General features: G+C 44.3%; 2 protein-coding genes across 3 annotated transcripts in view; both read right to left on the reverse strand.

Annotated features, from left to right (window-relative positions):
* Window positions 1-9617, reverse strand: part of LOC110500996 (leucine-rich repeat and guanylate kinase domain-containing protein) — a 32585-nt gene extending 22968 nt beyond the window's left edge. The window contains exons 1-11 of one of the 2 annotated variants that reach the window (XM_090199127.1): window positions 9267-9617; window positions 8905-9009; window positions 8610-8691; window positions 8271-8371; window positions 7857-7938; window positions 7628-7752; window positions 4366-4509; window positions 3537-3617; window positions 3320-3406; window positions 685-791; window positions 214-333 (exon numbers count right to left, since the gene is read on the reverse strand). In XM_090199127.1, coding sequence (XP_090055253.1) covers window positions 214-333; window positions 685-791; window positions 3320-3406; window positions 3537-3617; window positions 4366-4509; window positions 7628-7752; window positions 7857-7938; window positions 8271-8371; window positions 8610-8691; window positions 8905-9009; window positions 9267-9473 — 1241 coding nt within the window. In that variant the 5' untranslated portion in view covers window positions 9474-9617. Of the gene's footprint in view, window positions 1-213; window positions 334-684; window positions 834-3319; window positions 3407-3536; window positions 3618-4365; window positions 4510-7627; window positions 7753-7856; window positions 7939-8270; window positions 8372-8609; window positions 8692-8904; window positions 9010-9266 lie in introns of those variants that run through there. The other variant, XM_090199126.1, reaches the window with a different exon arrangement.
* A 599-nt stretch (window positions 9618-10216) lies between these two features.
* The window catches only part of LOC110513021 (exocyst complex component 4), a 234029-nt gene continuing 221387 nt past the window's right edge, over window positions 10217-22858 (reverse strand). The window contains exon 18 of the mRNA XM_090199128.1: window positions 10217-12262. Within this exon, the coding sequence (XP_090055254.1) occupies window positions 12025-12262 (238 nt within the window). The 3' untranslated portion in view covers window positions 10217-12024. The remainder of the gene's footprint in view (window positions 12263-22858) is intronic.

Below are 22858 nucleotides of genomic sequence, written 5' to 3' on the forward strand. Positions count from 1 at the left end.
AGGCCTTCTCATATTTAAGGTAACTGCATCCTTTGATAAAGTCTATTCTAATGAGCACAAAATGCGAGAAGCAAGCTGGCCAAAAGTAGTGCACTATATATGGAAAAGTGTGCTTTATGGATGCACACAAGCCCCCCGAGTTTGGCCACAGCTTGCCAAAAGTAGTGCACTACTATGTAGGAAATAGGGTACCATTTGGCACTTGGGACTCACCCGTAGGCGAAGAAGTCGTTGAACTCTCGGCAGAGCTTGTGGGCCAGCTCTCTCTTCCCACAAGCCTGGGGCCCAGTCAACACCAGCATGGGGTAGGGAGAGTCAAGACTGGGCAGAGTGCTGGGACACACGCACACAGCAACACATGGATGACACAGTACACCATTTAGAGAGAGGGAGAGCACAAGGATAAAGAGTCTAGGAGGTACTTTACCATTGTTCAGGACAACAAGCCAATCAGAAAAATCTGATTTTTCTAGGCCACGGGATAGGTCAGTTTCTATGATGTATAAATAGAGTATAAATGTCAGAAAAGCTACGTTTCTTCATTTTTAAAGATTGCCAGAACAAGTAAATTTAGTATGTAAGCTTTATTTAGAATATTCATCGTATCGACTTCTGATTGGCTGAAAGTCGTGTTCTAAGGAGGGTAGTCCAGTCAGGGTAGTTGGCGGATCGTGCTGTTTTTACCTATCATAGATGACCTGGGGCTGCATCAGCTGGTATACCATGTGACTCATGTGCTCCCTGGCTGCCACTACCTCCAGAGGAGGGTCGTACTTGTTCACAGCCGAGACCTGGAGAACACAGGGGGAGACGTTCATATGTCACAATGTTCACAGAAGACACCTGGAGAACACAGGGGGAGACGTTCATATGTAACAATGTTCACAGCAGACACCTGGGGAACACAGGGGGAGACGTTCATATGTCACAATGTTCACAGCAGACACCTGGAGAACACAGGGGGAGACGTTCATATGTAACAATGTTCACAGCAGACACCTGGAGAACACAGGGGGAGACGTTCATATGTAACAATGTTCACAGCAGACACCTGGAGAACACAGGGGGAGACGTTCATATGTAACAATGTTCACAGCAGACACCTGGGGAACACAGGGGGAGACGTTCATATGTGACATTGCCGATAAATATCTTACTTCAAGTCAGTCCTATCTAGAAGTAACGTATGTACAGTCAGAAGTTTACATACACCTCAGCCAAATACATTTAAACTCAGTTTTTCACAATTCCTGACATTTAATCAGAGTAAAAATTCCCTCTTAGGTCAGTTAGGATCACCACTTTATTTTAAGAATGTGAAATGTCAGAATAATAGTAGAGAGAATGATTTATTTCAGCTTTTATTTCTTTCATCACATTCCCAGTGGGTCAGAAGTTTACATACACTCAATTAGTATTTGGTAGCATTGCCTTTAAATTGTTTAACTTGGGTCAAACGTTTCGGGTAGCCTTCCACAAGCTTCCCACAATAAGTTTGGTGAATTTTGGCCCATTCCTCCTGACTGAGCTGGTGTAACTGAGCCAGGTTTGTAGGCCTCCTTGCTCGCACACGCTTTTCAATTCTGCCCACACATTCTATAGGATTGAGGTCAGGGCTTTGTGATGGCCACTCCAATACCTTGACATTGTTGTCCTTAAGCCATTTTGCCACAACTTTGGAAGTATGCTTGGGGTCATTGTGCATTTGGAAGACCCATTTGCGACCAAACTTTAACTTCATGATGCCATCTATTTTGTGAAGTGCACCAGTCCCTTCTGCAGCAAAGCACCCCAGTGCGTCACGGTTGGGATGGTGTTCTTCAGCTTGCAAGCCTCCCCCTTTTTCCTCTAAACATAACGATGGTCATTATAGCCAAACAGTTCTAGAGGATATTTCTACAAAAAGTAAGATTTTTCTCGCCATGTGCAGTTGCAAACCGTAGTCTGTTTTTTTCTTCGTGGTGGTTTTGGAGCAGTGGCTTATGTCGCTATAGGACTCGTTTTACTGTGGATATAGATACTTTTGTACCTGCTTCCTCCAGCATCTACACAAGGTCCTTTGCTGTTGTTCTGGGATTGATTTGCACTTTTCGCACCAAAGTACGTTAATCTCTAGGAGACAGAACGCGTCTCCTTTCTGAGCGGTATGAACGCTAGGTGGTCCCATGGTGTTTATACTTACGTACTATTGTTTGTACAGAGGAATGTGGTACCTTCAGGTGTTTGGAAATTGCTCCCAAGGATGAACCAGACTTTTGATTTTCCCATGATGTCAAGCAAAGAGCCACTGAGTTTGAAGGTAGGCCTTGAAATACATCCACATGTACACCTCCAATTGACTCAAATTATGTCAATTAGCCTATCAGAAGCTTCTAAAGCCATGACATGACAATTTTCCAAGCTGTTTAAAGGTACAGTCAACTTAGTGTATGTAAACTTCTGACCCACTGGAATTGTGATATAGTGAATTATAAGTGAAATAATCTGTCTGTAAACAATTGTTGGAAAAATTACTTGCGTCATGCACAAAGTAGATGTCCTAACCAACTTGTCAAAACTATAGTTTGTTAACAAGAGATTTGTGGAGTGGTTGAAAAACGAGTTTAATGACTCCAACCTAAGTGTATGTAAACTTCAGACTTTAACTGTATCATTGACCTATATTATAAAACCTCTACAGATCCTGACAGATGACCACTGTTGTAAATAAAAACATACCAGGTTAGCATTCACTGTCCCAATTAGCAAAACATGCCACTCAGCTATTGATGCCCCTCCACTTCCTATAGGCACAGAATTACACACAGGGATGGACATCTAATAGAGCATTACCAAGCTAGCCCGAGATGCAGGAGAAATGTTGTCTTTTCCATCTTCACCCAGCAGATTTTGGACCTACTGTAGGCTGGTATCAATTGTGGTCTACTAGCTAGCCGGCTGGCCAGCGCCAGTCTACTAGCCAGCCGGCTGGCCAGCGCCAGTATACTAGCCCGCTGACCAGTGGCAGTCTACTAGCCAGCCGGCTAGCACCAGTCTACTAGCCCGGCTGGCCAGCGGCAGTCTACTAGCCCGGCTGGCCAGCGCCAGTCTACTAGCCCGGCTGGCCAGCGCTAGTCTACTAGCCAGGCTGGCCAGCGCCAGTCTTCTAGCCCAGCCTGGCTGGCCAGCACCAGTCTACTAGCCCGGCTGGCCAGCGGCAGTCTACTAGCCCGGCTGGCCAGTGGCAGTCTACTAGCCCGGCCGGCCAGTGGCAGTCTACTAGCCCGGCCCAAAATCCTTAAGTTCCATCACTGATAACCATCTCATACATCCAACCTGCCTTCTCCTCTACTGTGACTTTCTCCTGGTCCAGGCCAGTCAGGTGTTGAAGGAGGAAGATCACTGCCAGTCTGTAGTCCAGTTGCTCCTGGGGTTGACACAACAGTGAAAGAAGCAGCATGGACATGTCTATTGTCAGTACAGAGGAAGCAGACAGCATTAGGGAGCTAACTTGTTAGTTTAGTGATGTGTTCTGGGTGTAGGTGCAGTGCAGCTACCTGGACTAGGTTTCTCTGCAGATTCAGCTCCCGGAGCAGGCACAGGTCATGGATGTGTGTGGCCTCCTTGATTTCACTGATCTGAGAACAGTATATCATAGAGAAAAAAGATCAGATGCTTGGATCAAGAATAAATCCTTTAAAAACTATTAAAACTAAATGTAATACCACAGCCAATCTATCAGTTGATGCAGTGGAATAGCTTTATCACTCAGCTCCTGGTATACAGTCGCTAGGTGGTTTAGTGATACTGGCCATTGGTACCATGCAGACAGTGGCAGAGACAAGAGCAGGACATTAGGGAATGGACTGTGTCTCACCAGGTTCCTCTCCAGTTTGAGAAGAGAGCAGGACATTAAGGAATGGACTGTGTCTCACCAGGTTCCTCTCCAGTTTGAGAAGAGAGCAGGACATTAAGGAATGGACTGTGTCTCACCAGGTTCCTCTCCAGTTTGAGAAGAGAGCAGGACATTAAGGAATGGACTGTGTCTCACCAGGTTCTCTCCAGTTTGACAGGAGAGCAGGACATTAAGGAATGGACTGTGTCTCACCAGGTTACTCTCCAATTTGACAGGAGAGCAGGACATTAAGGAATGGACTGTGTCTCACCAGGTTCCTCTCCAGTTTGACAGGAGAGCAGGACATTAAGGAATGGACTGTGTCTCACCAGGTACCTCTCCAGTTTGACAGGAGAGCAGGACATTAAGGAATGGACTGTGTCTCACCAGGTTCCTCTCCAGTTTGACAGGAGAGCAGGACATTAAGGAATTAGGGAGGGTAACCAAGGTCGACAAGAGAGCAGGACAATAATAAATGGACTGTGTCTCACCAGGTTACTCTCCAGATTGATGGAGCCCAGCAGATGGAGATTCTGCAGGCCTGACAGACTGCTGATGCGGTTCAGAGACAGATCCAGGACCTGCAGGGTTCTCAGAGTCTCCACATTCTCTATCTTCTCAATCTGATTCCCCCTCTGGATAGAGAGGACGTGATACATGACAAACACTGGGAATATGAATACCGTGTGGACAAATACACACACACATATTAATGAACTCATACAAGCTCACACACACACACAACTCTCCCTCCTCCTACACACTGTCACGACGTTGCCCTCTTTGGACACAGCGAGTACCACCTCCCTACCTCTGTACCATCTCTCTCTGTCTGTCTCCTTACAACCAGGCTGTGGTCAGAGAGGTCGTAAATTCTTTCTTTGTTGAATTTTTACACCCTTTTCTCCCCAATTTTGTGGTATCCAATTGTTAGTAGCTACTATCTTGTCTCATCGCTACAACTCCCGTACGGGCTCGGGAGAGACGAAGGTTGAAAGTCATGCATCCTCCGATACACAACCCAACCAAGCCGCACTGCTTCTGAACACAGCGCGCATCCAACCCGGAAGTCAGCCGGGTTGGATGTGTCGGAGGAAACACTGTGCACCTGGCAACCTTGGTTAGCGTGCACTGCGCCCGGCCCGCCACAGGAGTCGCTGGTGCGCGATGAGACAAGGATATCCCTACCGGCCAAACCCTCCCTAACCCGGACGACGCTAGGCCAATTGTGCGTCGCCCCACGCACGGACCTCCCGGTCACGGCCAGTTACGACAGAGCCTGGGCGCGAACCCAGAGTCTCTGGTGGCACAGCTGGCGCTGCAGTACAGCGCCCTTAACCAATTCCAATTCTTAGGGAAGATCCTGCCTCATGGCCAGACAGTATAGAGAGAGTGAGCCAAATAAAACCTCCACCTGTGTTTTCTATCACCAGAACGAGCTTACCTCAATTACGAGATGGCTAAAGGTTGCAGACCAGCTTACCACGAGAGGGCCAAGGTTTGAGTAGAGACCTGAGTATAAGCTAAGGTTTGAGTAGATGGCTGAATCTTTTATCCATACCACATGGTTAAACTCTTAAGACTATCGATACCGACAGAATAACAGCAAGTCTTTGATATTAATTACTAGTCTGCAGCTAGGAATTCGGTGTCATTAAACGCGAAGACCGACAACCGCCGAAACATCCATTCTATAACGACATGAATGAATGTCACTCTGAAGTATCCATTCTAACCATGAGAGAGAGAGAGAGAGGGCGGACACTCTCCAACAGAAACTAACTTTTCAACAGAGACCCTGACGACACACTGAGCGGAAATATATTGATTGATTGCAATTGTTCCCGAATGAGTGAGCGTTCATGTGCAAAGGATTAGCATTTCAATTGTTATAATATTCAACTCTGTAGTGTCTCCTCAGCTGACCCCCCACTCCCCTTTTGTCTAACAAGCCGCCATGCCAATTTACCCCACTAGGGCACATTCTCCTATCATTTCCTTGTAACCATATCTACTGTTTGTTATGCATTTCTGTGAATTACTTAGTTAGTAAATCAATTATTTTAAGGCAATTGATGTATGGATGACTCATAGTGAAGACTGGGTTCGTGCAGATAACCAACACTTGTTTGGACGTTTGGAATGAGACTAACGTGAGGTAAATACTATTTCATTAATTCGAAGACTAATTGATCAGATATTAAAATATCTGAAAGTTACATTAGAAAAATTATAACTTTGTAATCTGAATATTTTCCTTGGTGCCCCGAACTTCCTAGTTAATTACAGTTACATGATTAATCTGTTTAATCGCGTAATAATAATTACAGAGAGTTATTTGATAAATAAGTCTTCAGTTTTAATGATGCCAAAGACACGACAACACACACACGCCCATGTCACACACACACACACACACACACACACACACACACACACACACACACACTCACCCCACCCTCACTATCAAAGTTAACATTGAGTGTTCCCTTCCCCATCTGTAAGGAGTATAAAACTTATCCCTGAGATGTGTGTATGATTGACAGGCCAGCTCCAACGGTCTGGGTTGACAGGTGAGGAGTGACAGGTGAACAGCTGGCCAGACACTGATGTGCGCATGCCAAAAGCACTACAGACCAGCCCTCCTCTCCTCTAGAACCCACCATCCCTCCTGCTCTGTAACGACCCATCCCCACCCCACCTTCCCCCTGCGTGGGCTGTCATTCAGGATCCAGCCCCCACGGCCACCATGCCCTGCCCTCCTCCACTAGCCTTCCTGGCAGAGGGCTGCCGACAGCGGGGGACGGTGACCGCGCGGAGCCCTGGAAGCTCTCGAGGCCAGGGTGTGATGGGCTGAGAGAGGAGGCTGGCTGACAGGTAGCACGCTGTTAGGGAGCGGGGCTGGGCAGGAGAGGGCCGAGAGGGAAGGGGGAGGGGAGATGGAGACAGCGGCTGGTTCCCTGGTTGACAGGGATGCTATGGAGGGGTGAGGGAATAAGAGAGGAGAGGGGGGGGTTGAACAGGGTCCAGGCTTGCGCACACCGCTGGCAGCTGGTCCCAGAGGGGAGGGTGGAAGTGGACAGGGAACGCGGCTACATCATGCTGACGATGAGGAATCACTTTGATAAAGAACACCAGCATCCGTTAGAGAGGGAGAGGGAAGGGTCTGGAGGCCCGCTGGCACAGCCATATGGTGGCTCTCACACTGGAGCCCATGTCTGTGTGTCTTTGAAAAGCTGAAGCTCAATTATGTCTGTGGTTTAAATATGAGACAGGAGAGAGGGGGTAGGGGAGAGTTAAAAATACACCACCTGCTGTCATCATGTTTGAAGAGAAAGAAGTGCTCAAATATTGTGTGTAGCATAACTGGCACCACACTGGGGGGATAACCTTTTAGAAAAGCCATGACGTAATGGAAGAATGTAGACACCAGGAAGGGACATCAAGGTGAAAACACAAAACAACTGATTCACAGGAAAACACTTGTGTCCTAGTCGGTAGGCCATATTAAATCAACCACAAGACCAACCACTAACCACAGTACTGATGAGCTTAGAGAGCTGCGTCTATACAACCGGATGGGCATATTCATATATGAGCATAACGCATGGTAAAATATTATCTTTAAGAATCTAATTATTCAACAAACACACACGCAATGTAATTATTCATGTAACATCTCCATATATAACACACATGAAAAGTGTTAGAAATTGAATAATTCAAGAAACAGGTGGAGCAGTTAGGACCTACCAGACAGAGGTCTTTGATTGGCAGGTTGTCCAGGCCTCTGATACAGGAGATCTTGTTGTGTGCCAGGCTGAGGTGTGTGAGGCTGGCACAATGCAGCAGACCACCGATCTCACTGAAACAGTTGTCTATCCAGAAGGGGCACACGTTAAGAATGGTATACAATGAGGAAGTAGTCTAGATAAGAACTCGACATGTATGTGTGTCTGTGTAAATACATTTCGAAGGATACAGTCCAGATTCAGTTTACTCAAAGACGAGTAGGCTGACAAATGTGTCATCACGGACATCTGGTTATGGGAAAAGTTAACCTCCTGCGGAATACAACAAACATGAATACTGAATCAAGTGGACCAATCTTTAAATGCTTTTTGCAATAAAGAAATATGAAAATAAACAACCAAATGCATGTATAGTATGATACATTCTACTAGTACTGTATAACTCACTGATGAACAATACGAAGAAGTCAACCCTGGTAAGTTCCTTGTCATTCCAGGGTAGGTAATACTTAGTAAGCATATGGAAGGACACTACAGTATAAATGGTCTATGATGATTGGAACCCATCTTCTGGGACTACAGGCTGCAAGAAACCCCAAGCCACAAATCAAGCGTTGTCTTATCCTGTCTGTTGAAGGTCCCACCTTGAGGTTCTTGGGCGGCTGGAATCCAAAGAAGTCGGTGAGTTGGTTGTGGGAGGCATCCAGGATGATGAGATACGGCATGTGGCTTACACAGGATAAATCTACCAGTCAACATGCATTAGTAGAGTCAGGAGAGTCGGGCGAGCAGAGGGGGAGAGATGGCAACACCTGACACACAACTGTTATTATACAAACCAGAAGCCTAGAAGTTACAAGGGCACCGATGAGAAATGAACCATTGTTTAACTAATTAGGCTAATCAAGCTACATTTTCTATATCAGTAATTAGAATCATAACAAGGCGTACAGTGCATTTGTTAATGTGAGACACACACACACCTTTTATTTTGTTGTAAGGAAGTTCTAGCTTTTGAAGGTGGACGTAATTGCAAAGGATGGATACATTATTCAGATTTCGACCCTGGATGGAGACATATTCCGAAATTGAATTCCACATGACATAGAAAACAAAACAAGTTAAGAAATGCAACACAAATGGAAAGTAAACCGATTTGTTAGATACTCTTCCGTGAAAAGTCTGATGGTAAACAGTTACTCCTGTAAAGCATATTATCAGTGATTAATGGGGTTACACTATCAACCTGAAGTGTGTGTGTGTTGTGTGTGTTCTTACAGGAGCAGAGAGGAACTGGTAGACATGCTCTAGTCCAGTGGCAGAGTGTCCCAGGTTGGATAAACAGCTGGAAACTTCCTCTTCAGTCAACACACCATCGTTTTTCTGTATGAGACATTGCTACATCAAAACATGTTGCAGTACACAATAGAACAAGTCATGCACTGTCAATGCATTGTTTTTATGCACCAAACTTCTGTTATTATGAAACTCCGAGTAGAAAGAGAGAGAGAGAGAAGTTGCTTGCATCCTGAAAGTAATTAATAGAAACAGCGTGTTACTCACCAAGCCTCATGGCCCATCTGACTAAAGTAGTTAGCATCTTTATGAATTTAGCTGTTACCCCAAGCTTCCTCCCTTACCTCCATTGTATTCTCCTCCTTCTCTTCCTCGGAGGTTGAAAACGTGTCTGCACACGGATGATGAACCGCAGCAGGAAATGGTTGCGCATCAGTGGTCTCCTGTGTCACTGACTCATGAGGGTAGCAAGTGGGTGACCCAGAGGAATACTGGGGCGATGTTTGCTTCCCGATATCTTGCAAATTGGAAATGGTCGAAGTAGAAGACATTTTGGATGAAATTGTTTGGCATGAGAATACTTTGGGGATATTTTTTACTTACTAATTAGCCTAGGTAGGCAGCTATTTTGAAAGTTGGCTCAGCTGGAGCAGATAGCGTTCTCTGTTGCTTAGTAACTAAGACGAAGCGTCAGTAGGTGAATTGAACTGTGGGAGATGTCGTTTTTGATTCATTTACTTCCCAACAGTTCATAAAATCTTTCAAACCCTGGTTCCCAGGTTCCACCCTCTGGAAAAAGTAATATATTCATGCATTTTCATTTTAGTGTGCCGAGACAAATATTAGCCATTAAATCTTCTAATAACTTTACACTAATCACCATGTTGAAACCTCCATCATGCTCACCAAAATGCAGAAAAAAGTTTGACATACTAGATTTCAAGCAGTGTGCTTTGTGCTTCAGACATCTTTCAACAGGTCTTGATCATTCTATAGAAAAGCCTTCTTCTGACATCCCATCAGATCTGGCAGCTGAGCTCAATTCCTGACAGTGTATATTTTGGATCCGTCTATGTAAAATGACATCATCGGACAAAGTCAATTTGTGTCAATGTGAAAAGACTTTGAATTATACGGTGCAACAGCACATAGACAGACCATGTTGTCTGGGTAGTGATTCGTTCTGTATGGCATTCGTCAATTCCTCTGTGTCAATGGAAGAAACTAGTCCCTTGACCACACGAGGTAGGAAACTGGCTCTTTTCATTGTACAAAAACACACAAACTGCTCATATACACAGGGGAATTTTGAGGTTTTATTTCAGCAAGATCAGTGTACACAATGGCAGGTCATCTTTCTTTAATTGAGTGAAGGAGTGATAGTCAAGGTGTTGGTCTGAAAGGGACGTTTAACAGACAATGGAGAAAGTACATCCTTAAATCACACTGGGACTCATTCACGTCCATTCTTATCAGATGTGTGTGAAAAAACTCATCAGACATGAAACCACTCTCATATTACACACTGTAGATGTGCAAAACGACAGGTCTTAGTAAACAAACAAATAAAGCAAAGCGTAAAAAAACTAGTGAAATATATTTGTAGATCTTTACAATGAGTTGCCCCATTATTTAAAATGTGGGTATAGGGGTCCGATATACCGGATCATTTAAATCCAGATGGAGTGTTCTCTTGTTCCCAAATCAGCAGAAAAAAACTCATCAGTTGTGCAGAGTACTGCAAGCCATAGAGACCTCCATAGTGTGTGTGTGTAATATAGTACGTGTTTATTGTGTGTGTACGTCTTGAGTGTGCTGAGTAAAACAAATGCTGTTCCTATGGCACGAGGCAATCCCTCCGGCAACCACAAGGCTCATATTGATCCCAGCCTACATGTCATTATGATGGATGGTGGCGCTGGGTTCTGGTGAACAGCACTGCCACAACTCTCCCCTGTTCTCTTTCCTCCCTCCCCCGCTCTTGTTAAGTACTTTTCCTCTGAGTTAATTAACTAAATATACTGAGGGGATGCAGGGGAAGGAATGATTTGTGACTGCTTGGAAGTGTATTCACTTTAGAATAGTTCTAGCAGAAGTTTTAACAGTTGTAGTGGTAGGAAGGGGAGAAGTGATTTGCAATTACATCCCTATTAAGTTCAAGACCTTGAGTGTTGGGACAAAATACACACTTAAATTGTACTGGATACATTGGCCCTCATCCCCTAGCACACATGTACACCTCAACGCTGCAGCACAGTCAATGCATTTCAGGACAGTGGCAAATACTTTAATCAGAATCGGCTATAGCTACATTATATCCAATCTACATTATTCTAAAAGTGAGAGAAAAATAGAGTGAACCACAGCTGAGGTGGGGAACCAATTCCTTTCTTTGTCCTTGGGGAAGAAGAATGGCCACAAAATGGCCACAAGCAGGGGGAGAGAAGTGATAATCTAGACAGTCTAATCTGGCATCTGGTATTGCAGACACAGTCAGCGGGCCCACGAGGGAGAGCTGGAGGTAGAGCTGTAATTGAGAGCAGCAGTTAGATGTAATGAGACAATGAGATGAGAAAGGCCCCAAAGCCAGACTCTCAGAAAATTCCCCCATTCTCCACAGGTGAGACTAGGGCCGACCACATATGGGATGATTGAAGGGAGTCATTTTTTAAGTTAGAGAGTGTGTGTGTGTGTGTGTGTGTGAGTGATTTCTTGAGGAACTGGCTGCATTCTTGCCAGTGAATAAACAGATGAGTTACAACAACATATGCATATTGTTAACTAAGTTCAACCCTTAAATCAGTAAATAATTAATGTACAGCCTACCAGCATTATCTCAACCCCCAAAACATATTACATGGTTATTTACGGTCTGCCATGGGATCTAATGAAGACTCAGTTAGGACTTTTACAAACCCAGGTCAACACCAGTCCCTGTGGAGGTGCTGACCAGTCCCTCAGACGGTTAGCTGGCACTGCTAGGCAAGCTCTAAAAAATACTAGCTTTAATCTAAACCCTTTATCCAGACAGGAGGTTGAGAAACACTGGACAGTAATACAAACAGACCATTGCCAACAACGGCCTCCCAATGTCCCCCCCTCTCAAACAGTAGTGATCTTCTTGTCCTTGGTGGCCTGCTTGAAGGCTGCCTGCTCGCAGATGATCTCCTTGAGGCGCTGCAGCCGGACGTTCTGCGTGCTCAGGTCTCCCACGCCCGTCTGGCTCCTCTGCAGCAGGCTGAGGGCGTGGATGTACTCCAGCTCGGTGTAGCGAACGCCCTGGTCCACCACCAGGTTGAGCAACTCATCTGCAGCGTTGTACAGCATCTCATAGTACTGCCTAAACAGGGGAGGAGATGACTTCATTGTTCAATGCCCATGAGAATGTTCTGTGTTATCCCAATCCCTCTAAAAGACAGAGGTCAGAGAGGTCAGAGCAAAGGGGAGAGGAGATGGTGGTTAGGGGGTTAGAGGGAGGAAGGAAGGAAGGAAGGAAGGAGATGGGGGACAGGAGAGGTCAAAGGTCAGTAACCAGTAGTAGAGATGAGTAGAGAAAAAGGAAGGAATCAACACTATGACGTTGTTGATCTAGTACTACTGTACCATACTGCCTCACATAACACTATGATGTTGTTGATCTGGTACGACTGTACCATACTGCCTCACATAACACTATGATGTTGTTGATCTGGTACTACTGTACCATACTGCCCCACATAACACTATGATGTTGTTGATCTGGTACGACTGTACCATACTGCCTCACATAACACTATGATGTTGTTGATCTGGTACTACTGTACCATACTGCCTCACATAACACTATGATGTTGATCTGGTACTAACTACTGTACCATACTGCCCCACATAACACTACGATGTTGTTGATCTGGTACGACTGTACCATACTGCCCCACATAACACTGTTGTTGTTGTTGATCTAGTACTACTGTACCATACTGCCCCACATAACACTGTTGTTGTTGTTGATCTAGTACTACTGTACCATACTGCCTCACAAAACACTATGATGTTGATCTGGTACTACTGTACCATACTGCCTCACATACAGTGCCTTGCGAAAGTATTCGGCCCCCTTGAACTTTGCAACATTTCAGGCTTCAAACATTAAGATATAAAACTGTATTTGTTTGTGAAGAATCAACAACAAGTGGGACACAATCATGAAGTGGAACGACATTTATTGGATATTTCAAACTTTTTTAACAAATCAAAAACTGAAAAATTGGGCGTGCAAAATTATTCTGCCCCTTTACTTTCAGTGCAGCAAACTCTCTCCAGAAGTTCAGTGAGGATCTCTGAATGATCCAATGTTGACCTAAATGACTAATGATGATAAATACAATCCACCTGTGTGTAATCAAGTCTCCGTATAAATTTACCTGCACTGTGATAGTCTCAGAGGTCCGTTAAAAGCGCAGAGAGCATCATGAAGAACAAGGAACACACCAGGCAGGTCCGAGATACTGCTGTGAAGAAGTTTAAAGCCGGATTTGAATACAAAAAGATTTCCCAAGCTTTAAACATCCCAAGGAGCACTGTGCAAGCGATAATATTGAAATGGAAGGAGTATCAGACCACTGCAAATCTACCAAGACCTGGCCATCCCTCTAAACTTTCAGCTCATACAAGGAGAAGACTGATCAGAGATGCAGCCAAGAGGCCCATGATCACTCTGGATGAACTGCAGAGATCTACAGCTGAGGTGGGAGACTCTGTCCATAGGACAACAATCAGTCGTATATTGCACAAATCTGGCCTTTATGGAAGAGTGGCAAGAAGAAAGCCATTTCTTAAAGATATCCATAAAAAGTGTTGTTTAAAGTTTGCCACAAGCCACCTGGGAGACACACCAAACATGTGGAAGAAGGTGCTCTGGTCAGATGAAACCAAAATGGAACTTTTTGGCAACAATGCAAAACGTTATGTTTGGCGTAAAAGCAACACATCACCCTGAACACACCATCCCCACTGTCAAACATGGTGGTGGCAGGGAAGATGGTTAAAATTGATGGGAAGATGGATGGAGCCAAATACAGGACCATTCTGGAAGAAAACCTGATGGAGTCTGCAAAAGACCTGAGACTGGGACGGAGATTTGTCTTCCAACAAGACAATGATCCAAAACATAAAGCAAAATCTACAATGGAATGGTTCAAAAATAAACATATCCAGGTGTTAGAATGGCAAAGTCAAAGTCCAGACCTGAATCCAATCGAGAATCTGTGGAAAGAACTGAAAACTGCTGTTCACAAATGCTCTCCATCCAACCTCACTGAGCTCGAGCAGTTTTGCAAGGAGGAATGGGAAAAAATGTCAGTCTCTCGATGTGCAAAACTGATCGAGACATACCCCAAGCGACTTACAGCTGTAATCGCAGCAAAAGGTGGCGCTACAAAGTATTAACTTAAGGGGGCTGAATAATTTTGCACGCCCAATTTTTCAGTTTTTGATTTGTTAAAAAAGTTTGAAATATCCAATAAATGTCGTTCCACTTCATGATTGTGTCCCACTTGTTGTTGATTCTTCACAAAAAAATAGTTTTATATCTTTATGTTTGAAGCCTGAAATGTGGCAAAAGGTCGCAAAGTTCAAGGGGGCCGAATCTTTCGCAAGGCACTGTAACACTATGTTGTTGATCTGGTACTACTGTACCATACTGCCACACATAACACTATGATGTTGATCTGGTACTACTGTACCATACTGCCTCACATAACACTATGATGTTGTTGATCTGGTACAAGGCCTACCTTCAAACTCAGTTCCTCTTTGCTTGACATCATGGGAAGATCAAATTAAATCAGCCAAGACCTCCACTAGTCTGGTTCATCCTTGCGAGCAATTTCCAAAAGCCTGAATGTACCACGTTCATCTGTACAAACAATAGTACCCAAGTATAAACACCATGGGACCACGCAGCCTCCATACCGCTCAGGAAGGAGACGCATTTTGTCTCCTAGAGATTAACGTACTTTGGTGCAAAAAGTGCAAATCAATCCCAGAACAACAACAAAGGACCTTGTGAAGATGCTGGAGAAAACAGGTACAAAAGTATCTATATCCACAGTAAAACGAGTCCTATATGGACAAAACCTGAAAGGCCGCTCAGCAAGGGAGTAGCCACTGCTCCAAAACCGGCATAAAAAAGCCAGACTGCGGTTTGCATATGGGGACAAAAATCGTACTTTTTGTAGAAATGTCCTCTGGTCTGATGAAACAAAAATAGAACTGTTTCGCCATAATGACCATCGTTATGTTTGAAGGAAAAAGGGGGACTGGTGCAGGAGGGAGTGGTGCACTTCACAAAATAGATGGCATCATGAGGATGGAATGTTATGTGAATATATTGAAGCAACATCTCAAGACATCAGTCAGGAAGTTAAAGCTTGGTCTTAAATGAGTCTTCCAAATGGACAATGACCCTAACCATACTTCCAAAGTTGTGGCAAAATGGCTTAAGGACAACAAAGTCATAAAAAATCCCTGACATTAATCCCATAGAAAATGTGTGGGCAGAACTGAAAAAGCGTGTGTGAGCAAGGAGGCCTTCAAACCTGACTCAGTTACACCAGCTCTGTCAGGAGAAATGGGCCAAAATTCACCCAACTTATTGCGGGAAGCTTGTGGAAGTCTTCCTGAAACGTTTGACCCAAGTTAAACAATTTAAAGACAATGCTACCAAATACTAATTGAGTGTATGTAAACTTCTGACCCACTGGGAATGTTTTGAAAGACATACATCTGAAATAAATCATTCTCTCTACTATTATTGACATTTCACATTCTAAAAAAAAGAGGTGATCCTAACTGACCTAAAACAGGGAATTGTTACTAGGATTAAATGTCAGGAATTATGAAAAACTGAGTTTAAATGTTTTTGGCTAAGGTGTATGTAAACTTCTGACTTCAACTGTATATTGATGGTGGTTTAATCCATATGTATATTGAAGGTGGTTTAATCCAATTTTATATTGAAGATGGTTTAAACCAATTTTATATTGATGTTGGTTTAAACCATATGTATATTGACGGTGGTTTAATCCAATTTTATATTGAAGATGGTTTAATCCAATTTTATATTGATGGTGGTTTAATCCATATGTACATTATATTGATGGTGGTTTAATCCAATGTTTTATTGATGGTGGTTTTAATCCAATTTTATATTGAAGATGGTTTAAACCAATTTTTTATTGATGTTGGTTTAAACCATATGCATATTGATGGTGGTTTAATCCAATTGTATATTGAAGATGGTTTAATCCAATTTTATATTGATGGTGGTTTAATCCAATTGTATATTGATGGTGGTTTAGTCCAATTGTATATTGAAGATGGTTTAATCCAATTTTATATTGATGGTGGTTTAATCCAATTTTATATTGATGGTGGTTTAATCCAATTTTATATTGAAGATGGTTTAATCCAATTTTATATTGATGGTGGTTTAATCCATATGTATATTGATGTTGGTTTAATCCATATGTATATTGATGTTGGTTTAATCCATATGGATATTGATGGTGGTTTAATCCATATGTATATTGATGGTGGTTTAATCCATATGTATATTGATGGTGGTTTAATCCAATTTTATATTGACGGTGGTTTAAACCATATGTATATTGATGGTGGTTTAAACCATATGTATATTGATGGTGGTTTAATCCATATGTATATTGATGGTGGTTTAATCCATATGTATATTGATGGTGGTTTAATCCAATTTTATATTGACGGTGGTTTAAACCATATGTATATTGATGGTGGTTTAAACCATATGTATATTGATGGTGGTTTAGTCCATATGTATATTGATGGTGGTTTAGTCCATATGTATATTGATGGTGGTTTAAACCATATGTATATTGATGGTGGTTTAGTCCATATGTATATTGATGGTGGTTTAATCCATATGTATATTGATGGTGGTTTAATCCATATGTATATTGATGGTGGTTTAATCCATATGTATATTGATGGTGGTTTAAACCATATGTATATTGATGGTGGTTTAATCCAATTTTATATTGATGGTGGTTTAAACCATATGTATATTGATGGTGGTTTAATCCATATGTATATTGATGGTGGTTTAGTCCATATGTATATTGATGGTGGTTTAATCCATATGTATATTGATGGTGGTTTAAACCATTTGTATATTGATGGTGGTTTAATCCATATGTATATTGATGTTGGTTTAATCCATATGTATATTGATGGTGGTTTAATCCATATGTATATTGATGGTGGTTTAATCCATATGTATATTGATGGTGGACAGATTAAACATATATGTAAATATAGAAGATATATGAATGCATTAGGGAGTAGCATAGAGCAGGGCTGACTATGTCTCTGCTCTGGGGCTAAACAGGCCAATACCTCAGAGACTGTGTGGGCAGCAGCAGCACAGACACAAAGACAGACAGATAGCATCGCTATACGCCACTGGCTAGTAGAGAAATCCCATTCACTTAGATTACACTCCCACAATGGTGTTTTGGATGGGTATGAGAGGTGCCCACAAAAGGACACACACACACGCACACAAAACCTGGGGGCATCAGGAAGCTCAATCTCTTCACCCATCTCCTCCTTTAACTCAGCTCTTTGTGCCCAGAGAAAGAGGGTGATTTAAAGTGGTGTCCATCAAAGCAGCAGGGAGAGGAAGGCTAAGCTGAGGGAAAGTCTTCCATTGTGTCCAGGAGGAGAAATCTCAAGGAAGTCACAAGCACACAGGTGCAAATCTCGTGTGTGTGTGTGTGTGTACCTGAATAGGATTAACTATTATCTTGTTGTATTATTTCTAAGCCTCTCCCATTACTAAACCTAATGGTTATTTTCCTATGTAGGAATTACTGAACAATTCTGCAGCTTTTTGTGTCAAGCTATTTCTGCTGTTGTAATATTGCAAGAAGAACAGAGAGAGAGAGAGAGAGAGAGAGAGAGAGAGAGAGAGAGAGAGAGAGAGAGAGAGAGAGAGAGAGGAGAGAGAGAGAGAGAGAGAGAGAGAGGAGAGAGAGAGAAGAGAGAGAGAGAAAGAGAGAGAGAGAGAGAGAGAGAGAGAGAGAGAGAGAGAGAGAGAGAGAGAGAGAGAGAGAGAGAGAGAGAGAGGAGAGAGAGAGAGGAGAGAGAGAGAGAGAGAGAGAGAGAGAGATAACAAATATGGAGAGAGATTAGGTCCAGTAAGAACAGACTTTCACAGCTGTGTGTGGGGATTCATTTATTTTATATTTCTCTCTTTCTCTGACAAGTAATGCCCTTGGTTTGTGAACTATTTGCATACTCACTCTCTTCTCCTCTCTCCCTCTCCCTCCAAGGCCCTGTTCGTTTTTCAATGCTCACCCTCAATGAGCTCGTCAATATTGATGAGGGGTCATACCGGTTCCTTTGCTCGCCACAGGCAGAGACACAGAGAAACCCCTGATGGGCAGCACAGTGTTCTTATCACTTCTCAAATATGCACCACATGTCTCCACTGTATATCTGTGTGTGTGTCCACTGTGTGTGTGTCTACTGTGTGTGTGTGTGTGTGTGTCGACTGTGTGTGTGTCTACTGTGTGTGTGCGCGTGTGTCTAGTGTGTGTGTCTACTGTGTGTGTGTGTGTCCACTGTGTGTGTGTCTACTGTGTGTGTGTGTGTGTGTCGACTGTGTGTGTGTCTACTGTGTGTGTGCGCGTGTGTCTAGTGTGTGTGTCTACTGTGTGTGTGTGTGTGTACCTACTGTGTGTGTGTGTGTGTGTGTGTGTGTTATTCACGTCCAAAACACCACTCCCATTCCCCAGATACTGCATGTGATTAGCTGCACACAGGAGGACATAGTCCACATTGTTATGTGAACTGAAAAGAAATGTGTTTGTTTTTAGAAGGGAAAGCTTTGAAGAGAACAATTAACAACCCACACACACCGTTCCCAAAGAGACGTAGAAAAGCAGGGGAGGAATAAAACACGTGGGGGAAAAGAGTGATAATTGACAACTTTACTTTGTATAAATGTTGGTATATTTGTGTTCTCACATCTGGGCAAGGCTGTTCCAGTTTGGGCCGTTTGTAAACCAGTTTATAAGGCTATAGTGTATAATGTTCTCTAAGGCCCTATCTTTGGTTGCCTCCCTGTGTCCTGAATATGAAAGTCTAATATACTGTGTGACTGAGCAAACTGACTGATCTACAAGTGATAGTGAGGAGTTATTTAGCATGCAAGGTGATTTGTAGATCAGTCAGTCAGCAGTTGCCGACTGCAATGCAGTCAATCTGGAACGTAACCCCAGTTTGCAGGTATACCGTGGTTCTGTCTATTATAGGGCACTTGGCACGACATTTCAAGCCTTTGGGTTTGGATTTTGGGGTATCTATCTACAAACTGATTGGCAATGTCTGGTTCTCCATGTTGCCCCACAATACTGTCCTCTCTATGGCCTGTTCTACTGGGCCTCATCCCTCTGTCGTCATGTTGACTGGACACCTGGCTATCTGGACCCTGCCCAGCTGTTGTACCAGGGAGAAGGTTGGAAGTGCTGCGTGGGGTGTGTGTGTGAGGGGGGGTGGGGTGTGTGTGTGTGTGTGAGTGAGTGAGTGAGTGAGTGAGAGATTGTTCTGTTGGTGTGTGAGACAACTCACCCCCCCCCCCCCAGATGCCAAAAACTCCTCCAACCAACCACGTCATTACCCAGGTGCTTGGAAAGTCATTTGCCCAACAGCAGCTGTTAATCAGATTAAATTATCTGTGCTCTTACACCTTCGCCCCCCACCAGCCTTTATTCACCCATTAGGGGGAGATAATGAAGGAAACCAGCATTCGGCTTCACTCAGTCAAACACACCCCAGAACCCACTGTCACTGTCTTCCGCATTTCCCCACTTGCCAACCACCCACCCACCCTCCCTCCCTCCCTCCCTCCCTCCCTCCCTCCCTCCCTCCCTCCCTCCCTCCCTCCCTCCCTCCCTCCCTCCCTCCCACCCGCCCTCACTCCCACCCGCCCTCACTCCCACCCGCCCTCACTCCCACCCACCCACCCACCCCACCACCTGCAAGAGCGCTCACTCACTCGCCAACTCTGTGTGTGTTTGTGCCATTACATTTTAATTAGCCCACATCTCCTTCGTGCGCAGCCCCTCGTATACAAAGAGTATTAAGCAAATTTATGGTGCATGTGGCAGAGGACGGGGCCAAGATCTAAGTATGTCACTGGTGAGAGAGAAAGATACAGAGAAAGAGAAAGGAGAAAGTGGGAGAGAGAGAGAGGAGAGAAAACAAGAATCAGCACAATTAATTTCCTGTCATTTCCAGTGTGTACAATATTAAAGTCATTTAAGGTTGCCTCTGTCAGCATGTTGAGAACAACACATTAGTTAGCGAGGGATAGGGTGGAGGAGAGGATGGAGGGAGGGAGGAGATTCTCTCAGGATGATTCTCTCCATCAAGCGGAACGCACGCTTGTCGCCGCGGTAACAAATGCCAGGGCTCCTGACGCAAATGAGAGCTCCGTCAAGTTTTCCCACTCCTCTCGCTCCCTCTGTCCTCTTGTGACTAGAGCAGCTCTATGCAGAGACACTGCAGCTTCATCAGCAATAACCAGTGTAGTCATTATGAGAGTGAGAGAGAGTGAGAAAGAAAGAGAGACACAGAGAGACACAGACAGACACAGACACAGACAGACAGGAAGACTCATATTCAAAGAGAGTGGATAGTTAGCTCAAAGACGACAAGTCATTTTCCACCTTGTAAACAGGTAGCGCAAGTTAACACCACGTTAGCTCAAGATGGGAAAGTTACTAACTCTAAACTTACCTCAGAGAAAGCAGCTACTGCAGTGCAACTAAGGACAGATAAGTAGTCACATCAACTGTACAAATAGAGGAACCAGACGGAACGAACACCACTTCGCCCCTGCTATTGACAGACAGGTAAGGAGGGAGAGAAAGACTGAGACACAAGCGCTAAACACAAACAGTTTATCATAGCCGTCAGCTGTAGTTATTAAAGCTGGGGTGAGTCGACTCTGCCCCAGCCCTGTCACCTTGACAACACGGTTAAACTGAATTTTACCACAGGCTCCCTCTGCTGAGCTGTTCACCAGACACCTCCGCGTTTCCACTCAACCCCGTGACATCTGCACCGTCCATGTCTGTCAGACAATAATGGGCTAGCTCTGAAGGCTAATGATTCACTTGCTTATCATGGAAGCTGTGTTAGCATGTAATGCTAGGAGGATAACAGGACAGGCTAGAGACAGGGGTCACAGGGTATCTCACTGGGGGTGTGATTGGATGTCAGAGAGAGGGTAAACCAACTGTCACTCTTATGATTGGATGTTACACACACAGAGTTTTCTAGACACAACCCCCTCAAACAAACAGACGTTTTTCACACAATACATACCCCTCCCTAGTAGTCCATCTAGAAGACAATATACTAACCAACCCTGTCCCTCCCTCCCTCCGTCTCCTAAAGGTAAGACAATATACTAACCAACCCTGTCCATCCCTCTCACCCACCCCTACTCTCTCTCACTCTCCTAAAGGTAAGACAATATACTAACCAACCCTGTCCCTCTCTCTCCCTCCATCTCCTAAAGGTAAGACAATATACTAACCAACCATGTCCCTCTCTCTCCCTCTCCTAAAGGTAAGACAATATACTAACCAACCCTGTCCCTCTCTCTCCCTCTCCTAAAGGTAAGACAATATACTAACCAACCTTGTCCATCCCTCTCCCTCCATCTCCTAAAGGTAAGACAATATACTAACCAACCCTGTCCCTCGCTCTCCCGCCATCTCCTAAAGGTAAGACAATATACTAACCAACCCTGTCCCTCCCTTCCTCCCTCCCTCTCCTAAAGGTAAGACAATATACTAACCAACCCTGTACCTCTCTCTCCCTCCATCTTCTAAAGGTAAGACAATATACTAACCAACCGTGTCCCTCTCTCTCCCTCCCTCTCCTAAAGGTAAGACAATATACTAACCAACCCTGTCCCTCTCTCTCCCTCCCTCTCCTAAAGGTAAGACAATATACTAACCAACCCTGTCCCTCTCTCTCCCTCCATCTCCTAAAGGTAAGACAATATACTAACCAGCCCTGTCCCTCTCTCTCCCTCCCTCTCCTAAAGGTAAGACAATATACTAACCAACCCTGTCCCCCTCTCTCCCTCCCTCCCTCCATCTCCTAAAGGTAAGACAATATACTAACCAACCCTGTCTCTCTCCCTCCCTCTCCTAAAGGTAAGACAATATACTAACCAACCCTGTACCTCTCCCTCCCTCCCTCCCTCCCTCCCTCCCTCCCTCCCTCCCTCCCTCCCTCCCTCCCTCTCCTAAAGGTAAGACAATATACTAACCAACCCTGTCTCCCTCCCTCCATCTCCTAAAGGGAAGACAATATACTAACCAACCCTGTCCCTCTCTCTCCCTCCATCTCCTAAAGGTAAGACAATATACTAACCAACCCTGTACCTCTCCCTCTCCCTCCCTCCCTCCCTCCCTCCCTCCCTCCCTCCCTCCCTCCCTCCCTCCCTCCCTCCCTCCCTCCCTCTCCTAAAGGTAAGACAATATACTAACCAACCCTGTCTCCCTCCCTCCATCTCCTAAAGGGAAGACAATATACTAACCAACCCTGTCCCTCTCTCTCCCTCCATCTCCTAAAGGTAAGACAATATACTAACCAACCCTGTCTCCCTCCCTCCATCTCCTAAAGGGAAGACAATATACTAACCAACCCTGTCCCTCTCTCTCCCTCCATCTCCTAAAGGTAAGACAATATACTAACCAACCCTGTCCCTCTCTCTCCCTCCCTCTCCTAAAGGTAAGAAAATATACTAACCAACCCTGTCCCTCTCTCTCCCTCCCTCCCTCCCTCTCCTAAAGGTAAGACAATATACTAACCAACCCTGTACCTCTCTCTCCCT

The sequence above is a fragment of the Oncorhynchus mykiss genome, chromosome 15 (assembly GCF_057628025.1).
Source record: "Oncorhynchus mykiss isolate SJ-2025 chromosome 15, ASM5762802v1, whole genome shotgun sequence".
Taxonomy (NCBI): Eukaryota; Metazoa; Chordata; class Actinopteri; order Salmoniformes; family Salmonidae; genus Oncorhynchus; species Oncorhynchus mykiss.